Source organism: Rattus rattus, chromosome 6 (genome assembly GCF_011064425.1).
Source record: "Rattus rattus isolate New Zealand chromosome 6, Rrattus_CSIRO_v1, whole genome shotgun sequence".
NCBI classification, from domain to species: Eukaryota; Metazoa; Chordata; class Mammalia; order Rodentia; family Muridae; genus Rattus; species Rattus rattus.
In genome coordinates, this window is record NC_046159.1 from 100441815 (window position 1) to 100460588 (window position 18774).

Here is an 18774-nt window from a genome sequence, read left to right on the forward strand (position 1 = left end):
GAGACTGATTCTTTTAGGCCCTTTAGGCCCGTTCATTCGGTTATTAAACTGTTTTACTGGCAGTTGTTTTGGTTGAGACAGAACTTCGGTTCGCTGTGGCTAAACAAGAAACTCATTTGCTGGCTCCTTTGTACGTCCTGAGCCATTGTTCTCCGGCACAGGCAGGGTGGAGAGGAAGTCTAGTTAAGCCTTTGTCTTTGTAGCAGGCTGTCTGGGCAGAGAGCTGCAGCGATTGGGATTTGACTCTCTATGGGGCGTCTGCTGCCCTGCCTGCCAGGGAAGCTCTTTTAAAACAAGTGGCACCTGGGAAATAACTGGCACTGGGGGGAAGGGGCAGAAGTACTAGCCAGACACCCTTTGAAGTCCGCCCTCTTCCTCTGCCTTCCCTTTGATGCTAATGGTCAGGGTTTCCTGGTCATAATGTATGTGTTGGATCTAGGAGTCTCAGCCATCACCCACTTAAGGCAGCTCTCGTTCACAAGAGAGCCAGAGGCCAGGGAAGACCATGGCTCTTCTCTTTTTGACTCTTTTCTGTGGGGTGCAGGGCTTTTGGAAGCGCCAACCTGATCCTCAGGTGGATGTCTTTTGTCTGTGACCGAGTCACTTACTCTCTGTAGTTTGCAGAGTTAACTTTGTGGGAAGAGAACCAAGAAAGCCTGGCTGCTGGCAGTGTGAGCTGAGGTTTGCTAGGCCGACTTTGCCTGTGGCTGATGCTGGTTGGAAGCATGGACACCAGGGACCTTTTGTCTAAATAAAGAAATATGGGTAGGGTGCTTTCTGGGTTTCAAACACTGGCTTGCTTTTACCAGAGAAATGATAGGAGAAGAAACTGGGGGTAGTTAGGAAAAACCTGTGCATAGTTCTTTGGGGTTTTTTGTTTTTTTGTTTTTTTTTTTTTTTTCTGGGTTTTTTTTTTGTTTTTTTTGTTTTTTGTTTTTTGTTTTTGTTTTTTTTTGAAACCAATAGAAATAAAGAGAAAAGGGCTTCTGGGTAAAGTCAGGAACGATGTCATGCTGTGCAGCGTGCTGCTTGTTGATAGTTGTATTTTTCTTGCAGTACTCACTGGCCTACGCCTGCCTGAAGCTAGTGAATTACTCCTTCTTCTTCTGGTTGCCCTTTTATCTGAGTAACAACTTCGGGTGGAAGGAGGCTGAAGCTGACAAGTTGTCCATTTGGTACGATGTTGGAGGCATCATAGGTACGCACGTGTGCACCTCCCTCCCGCAGTTAGTCGCCGGCCGTCTTTCACAGTTAGGGAACCTCGCCTCATTTGAAGTTTTATTGCTTGTTCCACAGCCGTCTTTCCCAACCTGTCCTCCCAGTAAACACGCAAACTTCTGTGAGAACAAAAAGTCCATAGGAAGGAAGACCAGCTTGAGACAGGCTGTGATTTATAGGGCTGTCTTCTCTTAGTCTGCGGTTGACGGATCAGTTCTTTTGTCCTGGGAACACTTGGGAATCTCTTTAAATGCAGGGCTTTTGTGTGCTTTCAGGGATGGCTTGGCTTTGAAGCTGATTTTGTGAGAGATTCAAGATGGAGTAGGAATGTGTTCATTTTGGCCTCTTCCCACTGTCCCGCTGTCTCCGGCCAAGGAAGCAAACATAGTGCCTTAGTACGTAGATTGTCAGGTGCCAGAGAAAGGGAAACAGAAGGGACTTTCCTTCCCTTTCTTGTGTGTGTTCCCAATTGCCTTGCTGTATACAACGGGTTTGTTTTATTTCCAGGCTGGGGATTGAACCATATAGCAAATGCACTGTAACACTAGTTCTATAACAGATTTTAGCAGTGGCTTTGCCTTAGAACCAGAAGTACGAACAAGGAAATAAACCTTTAAACCAGACCAGCGGATTATGCACTGGGGCCCCACCTAAACATCTCTGTGTGGTGTTTACACATAGTTACAGGAAAGCTACGCTATCCTGAGCACACGAACTGCACAGTAGGCCCTTAGGCGTTACACTGCTATTACATTTGAACTTGGTTATTGGTAGTCTTAGGTCCAGAGCCAAGAGTAACGTAGACACCCGAGACCTGACCATGCTTCTGTATCCTCCATAATTCAAGCATGCATCTCGGTGCAAAGGGGAGGAAGTAGTTTGGAGCTGCAGCTCGGGGCTGTGCCGCTGACCGAGCCTCACGGCCGAGCCTCTCTAGTCACACAGGCAGCCTGAGCCGCTTTCACGTTTGTGAGCTTCCTGCTCCAGCCCCCAGGCTCTCTTGATTCCATTCATCATGCTTTAAATTCAAGTGAGGAAATCCAGGGGAATCAGTTCAGTCTTTATTTGGTAGGGAAAGTGATAAATATGACTATTAATGGTTTCGGTGGCTTTCTTTTTTCTTCCTTTGTGGTGTCCTGTCCACGGGCAGTGACTGTGGGGGGAGACTTGGGAGAACCAGCTGTGTCCTTGGCCCCCGAGGAACAGCCAAAGCTGCTCTCCACTGACGTCTCTTTGTGCTTGAAGGTGGGACTCTGCAAGGCTTCATCTCTGACGTCCTGCAGAAGAGAGCACCAGTGCTGGCCCTCAGCCTGTTCCTGGCAGTTGGGTCCCTTGTTGGGTATAGTCGTGAGTATTCCTTTGCAGTTGCATTGATTCCTGCTCTCTGAAGGTGGGCACTAGCCCAGAGTCAGTGGTCAGCCAGGGAGAGGTCTGTGATTAGCTGTGAGTGCCTGGGAACTGTCATCACATGGTTTTATTTGTGTGGGGAGGAAACTGTCATCTCCCTTGCTTTGTGGACCTGTTTAAAAGCTTGCTTGGGAGTGTATTGCTTTGTTTGAGGGGCGGCTCCAGAGGGACAGCATTAGAGCCAATAAAACCATAAAAAGAGGCAAGGTTTCAAAAGTGGGAAGATGGTAATTAGTAGGTCTTGGGGTATGTGTGTGTGTTCTAAAGGGGCAGAGTCTTTCTCGGCTTTTAGACATCTCATTAGCTTGAGCAGTAGCCAGAGGCAGGCAGGACAAAAGCTGGAAGGGGCCCTGAGAGTCGCCTGCCTTTGTTGTCTCTGGAGGGCTTGTGAGGTGGCCGGGATGCAGCCGCTGGCTGTGCACTGCTGAGGAGGCACATGCAACTGCTTTTCCAGTCACGGGGCTGTGTCTCTTCTCTCACAGGCTCTCCAAACAACAAGTCCGTCAATGCACTCCTGATGACCATCACAGGTACGGTGGACTGACACTTCTGTTCACTGCGCTGTCCCTCTGGGAGTTCAGAGAAAGCTGTCCCCCACAAGTGGACTGACACTAGCATGACTCAGTTTACCAGAGCCAAGCCATGCCCATCGAGGGGTGGCCTTACAAGAGCAGTGGCAGATAAAATCCCGTTGGTCCCCTTTGAAATAACACTGTCTCATCCCTCTCTTTCCAGCGTGTTGGGTGACCTGAGTAGGTTGGTGTTTGGGGGACATAATTCTGCTGTAATAGACCCTGACAAGCTGCTGCCACTTGTTGATAATGAGGTCATGCCTATTGCATCAAAAAGGCTGACCGTCCCGCCATGATGTTCTTTCCCTCAGGTGCTGTAGGCACACCAGAGTGTCATATCATTGCAGAAGGGATTTTAGAAGAACAGACACCATTAGTCTGAAAATACTATCTAGAAGCACTTCCTTTAGTTTCTGTTTCTCCCCAACTCGTTGGCTAAGACACTGGGATATTTCATCTCTGGTCAATGGCTAGAAATGTGGATCATATTTTAACATGAACCTGTTCTCTTTATGGCTTCAGGGTTTTTTATTGGTGGACCGTCCAATATGGTTAGCTCTGCTATTTCTGCAGACTTGGGTCGCCAAGAACTGATCCAAGGAAGCAGCGAGGCTCTGGCTACAGTCACAGGAATCGTGGATGGAACCGGGAGTATTGGTGCTGCCGTGGGCCAGGTGAGAGAGCATGTGCTTGCTGACTCCCACGGCAGGGGGCGCTCTTGCGCTGTGGACTGCTGCACAGAAAACCCTAGGTTTTCAGCCCTAGGTGGGACCTAGCATGGAAGACATCACACGTGGCCATAGATTGTGTAGCTAACTCTGGGTACATTCTGTTTTCTCCAAGGCCAGACATTTATGACTGGTCCCAGAGGTTGACCATAGGTGTCCTGTAGCAAAATCATCCGGGATGCAGAATCCTGGAGGTCTGCAGACATGCTGAGTTGGACCTGTGGACCTATATATTCCCGTGTGGACGGTGGAGAGCCTCTAGGCTGAGACTGCCCTACCGTGGGAGTCAGGATGATTTGAGTTTGCTGGTTTGCTTGATTAGTGGGGTGAATCACTGATAGCTAGTGCCTGTGGACAGTGAGGGAGCAAACAGTGAGGGACAGTAGCCCATCCAGATGTGACCCGGCCAGACAGTGCATGCTTTGCAGAAGTGCAGGCTCCGTGAGGGCAGCACTGTGACCGGTCACCCCTGTAGCCCTACGTCATTGCTCCTGGCACACGGGGGACGTGCTGGTTCCAAAGCACCTACAAGAAATATTTGATATTTGACTGTATAATTAAAGAACAAAAGCATTAAAAAAATAATTTAACGAGAGTAGGAGAATTATCTCTGTTTGCTCTGGGTGGAAATCAAGCAGGGATATTGTCACCCATTCGGAAGGCTTCACGTCAGAGGGGAGGAGACTAGTCGTCTGGTTTTATACATGTACATGTCTGTACGTGTGTGCATGCCATGGGGCATATATGTGGGAGTCAGGACAACCTGTCAGAATCTGTTCTCTCTCCACTGTGTGGGCCTGGAGTTTGAACCCAGGACGTCAGGCTTGGCGACAAGGGTCTTTACCCTTGGCCATCTTTCCTGCCCCATCACATTGAGGATTTTAAATTGTTCCTTCCTAAGACATTTTACTTTGAATTTTCTTCTTTCCTTTTTGAAGACAGTTTCTTATGTAGGCCAGGCTGACCTTGAGTTCCTGACCCACCTCTCATGTGCTGGGATTGTGTTAGTGTGCTGGCTACTTGGAGTTTTAGTCCTGCGTGTCTCAACTGTAAGCATGGGTCACCATGAGTCTGACTGCCACAGTCAGGCGGTTGGGCCAGGAGTAAATCATTCTCCACTGTGGTTATTCCTTCTCTTGCGGATTTTTTTTTTTTTTTTTTCCGGAGCTGGGGACCAAACCCAGGGCCTTGCGCTTGCTAGGCAAGTGCTCTACCACTGAGCTAAATCCCCAACCCCTCTCATATATATTTTATTTCCCAGATGGCCCTGGCTGGCCTGGAACTCAGAGGTCTACCTTCCTCTGCCTCCTGAGTGCTGGGATTAAAGGTGTGAGCCACCATGCACAGCTCTTGGGGACTCTTGGATGACTTTTCATTGCCTAAGGATTTGCCTTATATATAAACTCTGTGACTGAAGGTTAAGACTCTATCAGCCTTGCCCTTAGCCATTCCTGGACTCCTCCAGGTCAATGTTGCTTCTTCCTTCCCTGGACTTTTTAAGACTTTATTGTTTTTCCTCCTGGTTGCCATAGCAGTTGCTGCTTGCCACCTGGTGAACAGCCATTACACATGGTCAACGCCAATCTGGATCTCGGTCCTCTGTTCCAAACTGAGCATGGCTGGGCGGTGGTGGCGCATGCCTTCAGTCTCAGCACTCAGGAGGCAGAGGCAGGAGGATCTCTGAGTTTGAGGTCACAGAGCGAGTCTCAGGATGACCAAGGATACACAGAGAAACTGCCTCAGGAAAAAACCAAAACAAAATAATAAAATACAGCATGGTAGTGCATGCCTATAATCTCAGCCCTCAGGAAGCAGCAGGATGGTTTTGAGTTTAAGGTCAGCCTGGGCTGTGCAGTAACAACCAGGCCATCCAAATCGTAGCAGGATCCTGTCTCCAGACAACTAACGTAAAAAGGGGGCTTGGTGTTCCTATGCTTACGTATGCTTACGTTGTGTGTATGTGAATGGGCGTATCTGTGCTGTGTCACACGTGCTTCTGGTGTGTGGGTTCTGGTGACCAAGCTCGGTGGCCAGTGTCCTTATCTGCTGGGCCAGTTCGCCAAGCCTCTTACTGCATTTTGGACACACATTTCTGGATTAGATCAAACTGCATTGTCTACTAAGGAGAAAGGAGAACAAATGTCTAATGTCTCCATTGAAACTTAAACATGGGACTGGAGAGATGGCTCAGCAGTTAAGAGCATTGAATGCCCTTACAGAGGTCCTGAGTTCAAATCCCAGCAACGACATGGTGGCTCACAACCATCTGTAATGAGATCTGATGCCCTCTTCTGGTGTGTCTGAAGCCAGCTACAGTGCACTTAATAAATAAATAAACCTTTAAAAAGATAGGTACAAACCCTTTAAAAAAAAAAAAAAGAAAGAAAGAAACTTCAACATGTTATCCACTAACTGTAGAAACAGCACACGTGTCCAGCAGTCGGTGAATGTGTAACCAGGATGCGGCATATCCATGATGAGTGTTACCCATCAGTTAGAAACAGCGAAGGCTTGGAAGATGCCGCAGCATAGACGAACCTCAACAATATGCTACTGAAAGAAGCCAGTCACGGAGACGCTGTGTGTTCATTCATGTGAAATGGCTGAAGTTGGTACACTTATAGGAAAAAAGACTGATCTGGAGTCCTAGGGGTGGAGTATCTAGGAGTGACTGCTGTGGCTGGCCGCTTTTGGAGTTGGTCAGAACATTGCTAACTGCATATGATTGGCTGCATAAATTCAGATCCACTGAAAACTGTTGTGCTTTGTCCTTGTAGTGGATGAACCTTTATGTTATCAAACTGCACATCGACAGAACATTTTTTAAAGGTAGCTCAGTGGGGAAAGGTATTTGCTAACAATCCTGACCACCTGAGTTTGATCCCTGGCCATCACACTGTAGAATGAGAGAACTAAATTCTACAGGTTGTCCTTTGACCTCCACATGTACAATGGTGTGTGTGTGTGTGTGTGTGTGTGTGTGTGTGTGTGTGTGTGTGTGAGAGAGAGAGAGAGAGAGAGAGAGAGAGAGAGAGAGAGAGAGCTCGGCGCCCATGTATACACATAATGAATAAGAAAACAGTGCTAGTCGGGTAGTGGCCTTTAATCCCAGCACTCAGGCTGACCCCCTTGAGCTCCAGGGCCACACAGAGGAACCCTGTCTTGAAAAACAAACACAAAAAACATCCTTGTGGTTGTTTGAATGATAAATATTTTTTAAGGGTAGAGTTCCAGTTAGCGTTTGGCAGGCTACCGTGTTCTGAAGCTGTAGTGGGCGTTGAGACTGTCCGGGCTGACCATGACCTTCCTGCCTCATTCTCACAGGTGTTTCTGTCTCAGGCACGCTGCTGCACCCAGTTGGACTTGCGCTGTCCGTTTGTCTGATAGCACCTAGGCCAGGTCACTGAGTGCTTTTGCTTTTATTTTCCCAGCACACATTTCAGTAATGATGTGGTCAGAGGATGTGGCTTACCTCATCTGTGGTCAGGTGATTTTCAGGACTAATGTCAAGGCTGTTTAGCAGGAAGGTTTAGAGAAGGAAAGTCCTCTCTTCAGCAGTGGTATGGAGGAACTAGAGATCCCCGTGAAAAAGAATGTAATTGAATTCTTATTTTATACTCTACAACAGTTACCTCAAAATAGATTAAAGATCTAACTTTAAGAGCTAAAATTATGAAATTCTTAAAAGAAAACATAAGGCAAATTTTTCTTTTTCTTTTCTTTTTTTTTTTTTTCCGGAGCTGGGGACCGAACCCAGGGCCTTGCGCTTGCTAGGCAAGCGCTCTACCACTGAGCTAAATCCCCAACCCCATAAGGCAAATTTTTATTAAAAATATATATAAGCGGCTAATATGAATGCACGGAAAGCGTCTCCGTGGCCTTGGCAGAGAAAAACGGACAGAGGCACCGATGTCCGACTTGATTGCTCATGAGGATCCTGTAGTTAAAGAAAAGCAGAGCATAGGGACTGCAGAGAGACTTAGCGGGAGAGAGGACTGGCTGCTCCTCCAGAGGGCATGGCTCCATTCCCAGCACCCACGTGGTGCCTGTAACTCTAGTTTCAGGGGCTCCAGGTCCCTTCTCTGACCCCCGTGGGACCAGGCATTTAAGTGCCATACATTTGTGCATCCAGACAAAGTCAGAGCTTTACATGCTGGTATGAGCATAAACAAAATGGTGCAGAAAATATGTGGACCCCTCCCAAGATTAAATGTGCAGTTATTATGTGACCTAGCATAGTTCTCCTATGTTTACTTCCCCTCTCCGCACTGAAAGCAAGGACTAATATTCATATGCTGGTGTTTATTACAGTGTTATTCATGATAGATAAAAGGTGGAAGCAGGTATTCAACAGACGAGTGGATTAAAAAATACATGATATATGCACTCGGTGAAATTCTGTTCAGCCATGGAAAGGAGCTAATGCTTGCTTACTGTTTGGTTGAATCTTGAAAATTTTACTAAATGAATGATTAGTAAGCCAGACAGAAAAAAAAATATTTATATGAAGTATCTACAGTAGGCAAATTTATAGCTTCAGAAAATAAATTTAAAAGTTGCTAAGACTGGTGTAATCTCAACACTTGGAAGACTGTGGCAAGAGGATGGACACAAGTTCAAGGCTGCCCTAGACTGTATAATGCATTCAAGACCAACCTAGGCTAGAGTGAGACCCTGACTCTGGGGAGAAGAAAACAAGATAGAACTTACCAGTGGCTAGGTTGTGCGTACTGCTATTTACTGGGCTGGTGTTATGGGTAAAAAGATTTAGGTAACAAACTGCTCTTGTGAGTGTACATCATTGTGAGTTTAAAATGGTTAAAATGGGGGCAGAGTACTCCCTGGGCAATCAAGAGGACTGAATTAGGACCCCGAGTCCCAGGCTCACTTGTAGCCCAGCACTGAGGGAGGCGTAGACCAAGAGGATTGCTGGGGCCTGCTGGGTTCCAGCCTAGCTGAGAAAATACGGCTCCTGTGTCTGGCGACCTGGGGAACAGGCACCAGGATGGAGGAAGACTCCTGATGCTCTTCCAGCTTTTACACTGGGGCACACTCACGGGCCTGTGCATGTGCATGCATGTGAGCACACACGCACACACTACAAAAAGCATAGGACTGCAAAGTTTATGTCAGATAGTCCTGTAATAAGGGGGGAGGTTAGCTGGGTCAAGTGCTCTCAGCTTCTTTTCAGTAACTGAAGGTAAAGGGGAGGAGTTAGGCTGCGGAATGTTGGTAACATAGTAACCCTGTGAACAGAGAGTGTGGCTGAGCGTGAGCAGGGCATTTGAGGCCACCATCGTTTATATATCAACTTCCAGGCCGATCAGGCCTACATGCTAAGACTGTGCCTCAGAAACACTTGAAAAGGAAAGAAGAGTGAGCTGCGGGAGGAGACAGCTTGTTTCTGGAAGCATCAGCTCCAGGATAAAGAGCGAGCAGCAGGGGCAGAAGATGCTGAAAGCAGACTGAGCACACAGCTTCCCGGCAGTTTTGTACAGGATGAGGCAGTAATAAAATGTAAACGGAGGCAGGGTGTTGGGCCAAGCCTGTAGTCATTACCAGCACTCAGACTGACTGAGCGTGAGTTCAAGACCAGCCTGGGCATGCTGCGGCCCCATCTAGAGCTCTATAAACGACAAGTTGTTATTCAAACTCCAGCTCCTGATTTTCCAAAGTAGTCCTGCCTAATCTCCTTTCAAGCTACCTTGTCTGGTTTATTTATATTTTATGTGCCTGAGTGCTTTGCCTTGGTGAATGTGTATGGGTGGAGAGATGTCTGGTGCCTTCAGAGGTCAAAGAGGGTGTGGGTTCCCCCCGAGCTGGACTGACGGGTGGTTATGAGTGAGAGCAGTGCTTTAACTACAAGCCCTGTTTGTCTGTTCGCTTGTTTTTGTTTGTTTTGTTCTGTCGTTTTGATACAGAGTCTCATTTAGCCTGGGCTGACCTCAAATGCCTGTGCAGTAGAGGATGACCTTGAACTTTTGATCCTCCTTCCAAGTGCAAGGTCACAGGCATGCACCACCATGTTCAGTTTATGTGATGTTGGGGATCAAACCTGGGGCCTTTGTGAATGTTAACAAAGCACTCCATGGGCAGTCGCGTCCCCAGCCATCATTTGGTAAATTTATAAAGAACTGATCATGGTTTCCCTTTCTCCCTTTAGTATCTGGTGTCTCTGATCCAGGACAACTTGGGGTGGATGTGGGTCTTCTACTTTTTTATCCTCATGGTAAGTGTGGTTTTTCATTCTCATGGTAAGTGTGTTTTCCCTTTGACCATTTTCCATATTTAATTTAGAATATTTGATTTCATCAGGATTCGAAACCAACAAAATTGCTGATTGCTTTTAAAGACTTTAGTGTGAAAAGTAACCTTTGATTATACTGAAAAGACTCATTAATCAGCGCTCCTCTGGGCGGCTGACTGGCTGCTAAACAGGACTTGAGCGCTCTGAAGCAGAGCAACAGTGTTACAGAGGAGTGGAGTGAGGCTCTAATTAACACGTCCAACTCCAGGGCACTCTGCAGGGGAAGCCTCTCGGCTAGAGAGCCTCGGCTGAGACTTTGTGCTTTATGAGAAAGAGTCAATTAGGCCCTGTCTTTAAAATGCTGCTTCCTGTTGAAAAGGCAAGTGACATATTCTGTTGTATCGTTGGTGGGACAGGGCTCAAGACAGGTCAACTGAGCTCACCTGCCGATGACCTTGCTCTTGGAACTAGGCATCCTAACAGGCCACCATCTAAGTCTAGACAATTGTCCTCTAGCCTGTCAACAAGAGCAAGTTTGGGGGACTCTCTTCTCCAGCTTCTGATGACTCAGATGTGTGACACGCACCTGGGATGCCAGCACTTAGGAGGCAGAGGCAGGATTATGAGTTCAGGGCCAGCCTAAAAGACCTTGTCTTTAAAAAAAAGTTAGTCCAGTCGTTTCCACTATCCATTTGTGGGCTTGGGATGCAGCATGTTTGAGGCCTGAGCTCAGTGCCCAGCTCCACAGAACAAAGAGGAGACAGTTCAGTAAAAGTCCGAGCTGCACGCACCTGGTAACCCAAGGGTGATACCCAGAACCTCTGTAAAGACCGAGGTGTGATGGCACACATCTGTGACCCCATAGCTGCTGCCAGAAGACAGAGAGGAAAGCCGCCCGGAAGCCTGCAGATAGCTACCCTGTAGGAGCAGCAGCAGAAATGGGAGATCCTGCCTCAGCCTTCCGCCATGCTGCCCCAAGTTGTCCTCCGACCTTCATACGTTCTGTGGCACCTGCGTACACATGTGCACATTGACGCTCTCCCTCCTCCCTACACACACACACACACACACACACACACACACACATACACACACACACACACACGGGGGTGGGGGGAGAACGAATAATAAAAATAAGTGTACAGGCTTGTGAAGACCTGCTAAATAGAACAAAGTACCTGAGGGTGTGAGGCTACCAGGCACTGTTAAACACCAGGTCTGATGTAAGAAGCCTGACGTTCATCTCTAGTGACTTGCTTTGCCTGTGGCTGTGGCACACTTAAGTTATATTTTCACAGCTGTGTGACATTATGTGTTTGTTATTCTAACTATAATTTTCAAGTCATTTTCTAATTCACAGAAGACAGAAAGTTTTATTTCTGTGAAGTCAAAATGGATGTTTTGCCCAGATCCGTCATTAATGCTCAAATCATGATGCTCTAAAAGAAATAAGTTGTTGCTTCATTTTAAAAACTTTTTTCTCTTCACAGACAAGTTGCACAATTCTGTTTATCTCACCGTTGATAGTGAGGGAAGTATTCTTTCTTGTGCAGAGGAGACAAGCTCCCATACTTAATGAGTAGCGGGTACCCACAAGAGGGAACGGACTGGAAGCTTATGAGGGCCCATAGGTCTTCAGCCCACTCGTGTGGAGTTATCTAAACACTAATGGAGCCTCAGCTTGCCAAGCATCCTGCAACACTGCCAGCTACCCAGACACTGGCAAGCAAGGGCCGAATTATTTTTGTACACTACAGCAGTCACAGAAGATTTTTATTACATTTGTGGATGTACTGAAGGAAAGTGAAGCTGCCAGCATCTTCGTTGGGCTTGTCAGCTTATCCCTCCGACCTTAAATACTGGTTTTGGTCCTGGACCCTTGTTCTTCAGCCTTAATCAAGAGCTAAGTGAGCAGGAGGCAGAATCATGCAAGTTTATATTGATGAGGAGACTGAGGTACGCTGCGCTGATGCCACGTTTGCAGAGCGTGGATCACCTAAGCATCAGAGCAGAGCGGAGTCCAGACGATGCTGCAGGCCTGCCGTGGACGGAGCGCACCTTGCAGAGGTGGAAGATCACACCCTGTGATGGCTGGGTTACTCTGTGGCTTCTGGAAGTCCTCGTCCTCTCCAGAATGGCAGTTTGCTTGTTCTCCTCCGACTTCACTCACATTTGACTGACTCCTAGGAGCAGTCTTCTGTTTGTGAACTATTAAGTTATTTTAGACATTCCATTATGGAACTTTCAACCCCACATTCACAGTCTAGGAAAGGTAAGACCCTCTGAGAAGCTGTTCTATGTAGCCTTATTGTTGAAAGATTGGTCTCTGTCACAGTCACAGCTGAGTTCCTGGAGTTACCTTTGCAGAAGGCCAGGCTTAGAGAAAAGACAAAGGCAATTTGTCCAGGGGGTGTGAAGTTTATGTACTGAATCATGTTAGTGTATTGTTAGGGCCCGAGGCCTGCCTTTTTAGAAGATTGTAGAGTGTATGTTCAAGACGATGAAGGTCATTCTGTACATACATTTTAAATTATGTAAACAAACTAGGAGGAAAATGTATAATTTTGAGGGACACCTAATTCATTTTGGGTTTGGAAATATTTTTCCACCTCTTGCTTTATGCTCCAAAATGTGTATTTCATGTACTTGCAAAAATACTACAGATGGGGCTGGAGGGATGGCTCAGGTGTTAAGAGCACCGACTGCTCTTCCAGAGGTCCTTAGTTCAAATCCCAGCAACCACATGGTGGCTCACAACCATCTGTAATGGGATCTGATGCCCTCTTCTGGTGTGTCTGAAGACAGCTACAGTGTACTCATAACATAAAATAAATATTTTTAAAAAAACCAACAAAAAATGAAATACTACAGATTTCTGACCATTTCCTGTTCAGTCACTGACATAAAGGGAAAGCACAAAACACAGAAGAGGGGACAAATCCACCCCCAGCTTCTGTAATAGACGTCCAGCTGTCTGGTTACCTAATCCCTGCCTAAGCTTTACACTGGCTCGTTTTTCCTTTTTGTGGTGCTAGGGTGGAATCTGGGTCCTGCACATGCCCAGTGTGGGTCCCCCACTGTGCTGCACTCCAGCCCAGCCTTACAGTTAAGTACAGTGAAGCCATGAGTTGCCCATTGCTGCTCCTCATGGCGAGAGCTGCTCCCCTGCCCTAGGTACTGGGATTGCCCTTAGGCGCTGTGTAAACCTGCCCTCTCCCTGTGCAGCAGAATGAGCTCAGTGGAGCCTGCAGGCCAAGCCTGTTTACTGTGACCCTCTTGTGGACGGACGTGTGGCTCAGAGCTTCATCCTCATCAGTGGGTGGCATCTTCATGTTCTGCTATCTGCCTGTGCCTTCCCAGGTTAGTCCCCAGTGGTTGAGCACCCCCTTCTCCCTGGCTCTCCAAGCTGTACCTGAAATGGAGCTGTAAACACTCAGAACAGGATGAAATGATGCCTTTCTCTCAGAGTCTGAGTGCAATCTCCATCTACCTCTGCCAACCTGTGAAGGAAGTAACGTTAACAGATGCCTAGGCGATCACCTCATTTTGTTATTAAATGTCTCCCTGGAAGAAAGAGTCAGAGCTGGGGAGGGGGCTGGCTGAGCGAGCGAAGTGCTTGCTACGAAAGCATGAACTCCTGTCCCCATGTGTGCATCTGGGTGCAGCAGCACATAGTTCCAGTGCTCAGGAACCACTTGAGACGGGTCTAGCTGAATTAGTGAGCTTAGTTCAGGGAGAGAGCCTATCTCAGAAGAGAGTGAGGGGCTGGAGAGGTGGCTCAGGACCCAGATTCAGTTCCCAGAACACGATCATCTATGTATCTCCAGTCTCAAGGGATCCAGCGCCCCCCTCTGGCCTTCACAGGCACCACATGCACGTGGTACACTTAAGTACTTGCAGGCAAAACACGAATACACATAAAAAATACATCTTCAGTGGGGAAGGGGGTGTGATAGAGAAAGTACCGAGCGCCGACCCCTGGTCTCCGTGTGCTTATGTGCCCACACACCTGTGCACACATGCTGACATATGTCAGAAATAGTAGAAAAGGCTGGTTTGAAAGTGGATCCTTGGTTAGTTAAAAATTATTTTGGGGGAAAAATTTATTTGGGGCTTTTACACACTAAGATAAAGAATTCCTGGACAGGAAACATTTTGCCCTTTAAGTGTGCGTGTTTCGGAATTTAACAATAGTAGTTATATATTCCTTAAATAAGAACTTGGGAAAAGAAAGAAAACCCCCTCCTGTCAGCTAGGTCGAAGGCCTAGAATGTGTCAGTTCATTTTCCTGGTGCTGCAGCTGGTGCCCAGGGCCTGTGTGCTTGCTAAACAGATGCTCTCCTGGTAACCCTGTGGTGTGGAATTAACTGGCCCTCCGCCTCCCCAGTGCTGGAGTGACACACGAGCCACCACGCCTAGCTGCAAGTCTTCACCTGTCCTGACTGGTTTTTCTGACTAGCATCCTGGTTTTCTTTCCTGTTGCTGTTGCCTTCCTAGCTCTACCCACAACTTTCCCCTCAGCAACTGAGCTCGGCAACCATGCCTACCAGGACTGCCTCGCCCTGCGCCTGTCATTCCGCCTTAGTCATCGGTGACATCATCCGTGGCACCTCCTTTTGCCAAAGAGGACACCATATCCTCTTACCACCCACAGAAACAGCCTGTGCAGCTCGTTGAATTTGGGAGCCCCCTCACTTCTTTTTTTTCTTTTCCACCCTAGACAGGGTTTCTCTGTGTAACACTGACTGTCCTGGAACTTACTCTGTAGTCCAGGTTGGGCTCAAACTCATAGGTCTGACTGCCTCTCCCTCTTAAGTTCTGGGATTAAAGACAAACACCACCATGGCCTGATCAATTTTTTATTCTTTGGGTTTGTGAGGGTACACACTCATTTGTACATTTGATGACTGTGGCTCCTAGGTTCATGTGTATGTGCACGTGTGTGTGTGTGTGTTTATGTGCATGGGTATGTATGTGCGTGTGCATGTGTATATGTATATTGATGTGCATGAATGTTCGTGTGTGTGTGTTTATGTGCATGTATGCTCGTGTGTGTGTGTATATGTATATTGATGTGCATGAATGTTCATGTGTGTGTGTTTATGTGCATGTATGTTCGTGTGTGTGTGTTTGTGTGTATATGTATTATGTGCATGTATGTTCGTGTGTGTGTGTGTGTTATGTGTATATGTATATTGATGTGCATGAATGTTCGTGTGTGTGTGTTATGTGCATGTATGTTCGTGTGTGTGTGTGTGTGTGTGTGTGTGTTTATGTGTATATGTATATTGATGTGCATGCATGTTCGTGAGGTGTGTGTGTGCGTGGCTGGTATGCAGGCCAGAGGTTGACATTGCTTTCCTTGATCACACTTACGGAGTTGGACTGTTAGGGTCACAGCTTACTGTGGTGGACATGCGCATTTATTCCTTCTTGCCCTAAGTCACTCTTCCCTCTAATGCCTCATTCTGCTCCCAGCTCTCTCACTCTTCCTCCAAGGCCGAGGCCGGGCAGAGCAGACCATGGTTCCTGGACCTTGCAGACGGCCCCTGCACTGCTCACAATAGTTCCCCTACATTGTCAGGCTGCATGGCTTTACACTGGTGTCCTGTCCTCAGCTCTCATTACCTAGCAGCAGGGAGCCTTGACCACAGCAGTGACCAGGCAACCTCTTTGGGTCCTCTTATTTTCTAGGTTGTCTCTTCTCGCCAGCCCTTCACAGTCTCTCTTCCAAACATCCCTGTCTCCTCTACCTCCCAGTCACTCTGCTGGTGACGTGCCTTCCCTGTTGGGGCCTTCCAGAACCCTTATCTTCAACACTGTCCGCCAGGCCCACTGGCTTTACTGCCTGATTGTATCTTCTGGTTACTTCTTGTGTTTCTTCAATTAGGCGAGTGCAGGCGGCATGTCCGAGGACAGGCAGCCATTTCACTGGTACACTGACTTCCAGACGGGAACCGCCTTCCCACACTGCCTCCTTTGAACTTTTGGATACTATCTCACTTACCTCCCACCCAACCTTTTTTTCCCTTACTATAGTGCCTGAAGCATCTCTGGTGAGATAGATAACTTGTATCTTAAGTAACTCAGCTTAAATGTGAACTACTAGTGTTAGTGTAGACATAGGCGGTACAGAGCCCTCAGCTGGAGATGTAGGTGCTAATGTTACACCTAGCATTTATCTTTAGTTACATGTTACTAATGGCGTGTTAGAAGCACAAACCTATACAGAGGTAGTTTCAGGGAACTCAGTGCCCTCTTCTGGCCTCATTGGGCCAATTGTTTTTGGTCAACTTGACACAAACTTAGATATATCTGGGAAGCTGGAATCCTAACTGAGAAAATGCCCCCATCAGATTGTCCATATATGTATACATGGGCCGACGGTCCTAGACTATAAAAGAAGGACGTCTGAGCCAGTCATGGGAACCAAGCCAACAAGCTGTACTCCTCCATGACCTCTGCTCCAGTTCCTGCCTCCAGGTACCTGCTATATGATGGACTATGATCGGGACAAGCCTCACCAGTTTGATTTTGGTCATGGTTTCTGTCATAGCAACAGAAACCTTAAGACAGACAACAGACTCACACTCCTAAAGTAAGGAAGTTTTTAGAAAACCACTGTCCAATTTACTGTTCCGTGTGCTCCACAAGCTTTGTGGTTCTGAGGCTCGAAGTCGAGAGCCCAGAGAAGATGACCGTGTTGGCTAGGGTTGCAAAGAGATAGGAGAGAACCAAGTACCAGTGTTTTTCCATCTCACCACGTGGCCTGGCCTTCCCTCCAGCTGACTCTTGTCCTAGGCTCTCTTCCAAGCTGTGGTTGTGTAGTGCATGAGTCTCGAGCAGAACTGGCAGTTGTGAGGTGTTTAATGAAAACTCCCTGTGGCCCCTGCACCTGCCACTGGGCTCAGGACTTTGCAGAGGTGACCAGGCCACTCGGGGGGTCTATGGCACTGCCAGATCCTAGCCCCTCTCTATAGTAGTAGTTTTCTACTTTTAGTTTGGGTGGGTGTGGCGTGGGTGTGGTGTATATGTGCATGTGTGCACAGGTGCTCTTACCTAGTACTCAGAGTCCAGAGGTTAATGTTGAGTATCTTCTACTGTTCTCCACCTTATTATTTAAAATGGTTTTTGTATATGGGCGTTTTGTCTGCAGGTATGTATGTCTGTGTACCATGTGTGTGTTCCAGTGTGCAAGGAGTCCAGAAGAAGGTGTTGGGCCCTCTGGAACTGGAGTCAGTGGCAGTCGTGAGCCACCAGGATGGTGCTGGGAACTGGTCCTCCACAAGAGCAGACGGTACTTTTAACTGCGAAGCCACCTCTGTAGCCCCACTTTCTGAGCCGAGCATCTCCTCAGCTCCTTTGCTGCTGCTGCTGCTGCTGCTGCTGCTGCTGCTGCTGCTGCTGCTGCTGCTGCTGCTGCCTCTCCTGCTCTCAGAGATCTGCCTGAGTGCTGGGATTAAAGGCGTAAGCCACCTCCACCTGACTTCCCCTTTGTGTCGTTAACAAGTACCTCTTCACTGTCCTTCTGGATTTTTCTGTTTGAGTCTGAGGAGAATGCTGGCACCCAGTAAACTCTTACACCCCTTCTGTGGTGCTGGGCAGGACGGTCGGCGAGGGTGGGGCTGCGTCCTGCGCATGGCTTACCCAGGTCTGACCCTCCCGCCTTGCCTGCCGCTCAGTTACCTTTCTCCCTCTGACTGTTTCATTGACTTAGGATGAAGTTCCTTCCTTAGCCAGCCCTGAACTGCTTGTCATTGCCCCTGGTGAAAGGGAATGACCTGGAGGCCAGTGAGATCCCTTGCCACCAAGCCTGGTGAGCAGAGTTTGAGTCCCCAGGACTTACTGGTGGGAGGAGAGGACTGGCCTCTGAAAGTTGTTTTCTGACCTAGATAGGCACGCACATCACCAAATAAAGAAATTTAATAATAAAATCTTTTAAAAATAAAAGAACACCCCCCACACACACACCTTTGTGCCCTTTCAGACAGAAAGTGGCAAGATCACCTGAAGCTTCCATCATCCCTTTTGTCTATGTGGCCCAAGAAAGTTCCCATCTCACAACCTCAGCATTAGAGAGCTGTGGATAAAACGCTGCATTTGCCAGGCATGCTGGGGATTTTGTGGGAGAATCGTACCGAGGTACAGTGTCACCCAAGACTTCAAAGCCTTTTATTTTGGGTAGCAGCTATTCGTCCTGAGCCCTGGAGAGGGGCATCAGAAGGCCATAATCCTGGGTGCGTTTCTGTGTGTATCCGTTTGTTTATTTAGCACTGCTTTGTTTTCCCCGAGCTCCTTACGTACAATGTCAAGCACCTAAAACCGCCTTGAGTTGCTAACACTAGAGAACAGCCTCACTATTGACTCTGGGACCAGGAGCCCAGGGCTGGGAGGGGAAGCTAACGTGTGAGGTGCGTGTGGCTTGGCCCTTTTCCCAGCAGTCTACCACGTTAAGGGCTCTTACCATAGTGGGACAGTTTGGGCTCAGACAGGATAACCCTTGTGAATAACCCTTGGCGAGGCTGGGCTGCCCTGTCACTGGATTTATATTTAATAGAACTTCTGAAAGCAAGCCTGTGGCTTGACTGGTAGGGAAGCTCCT

At 47.7% G+C, this 18774-nt stretch overlaps 1 protein-coding gene across 5 annotated transcripts in view; it reads left to right on the plus strand.

Annotated features, from left to right (window-relative positions):
• Slc37a3 (solute carrier family 37 member 3) overlaps nt 1-13035 on the plus strand; it is a 40051-nt gene extending 27016 nt beyond the window's left edge. For 4 of the 5 annotated variants that reach the window (XM_032906707.1, XM_032906711.1, XM_032906708.1 and 1 more), the window contains 6 exons: nt 1057-1198; nt 2464-2565; nt 3108-3155; nt 3720-3871; nt 10089-10154; nt 11663-13035. In XM_032906707.1, coding sequence (XP_032762598.1) covers nt 1057-1198; nt 2464-2565; nt 3108-3155; nt 3720-3871; nt 10089-10154; nt 11663-11755 — 603 coding nt within the window. In that variant the 3' untranslated portion in view covers nt 11756-13035. Of the gene's footprint in view, nt 1-1056; nt 1199-2463; nt 2566-3107; nt 3156-3719; nt 3872-10088; nt 10155-10240; nt 10707-11662 lie in introns of those variants that run through there. The other variant, XM_032906710.1, reaches the window with a different exon arrangement.
• Nucleotides 13036-18774: the final 5739 nt, after the last annotated feature.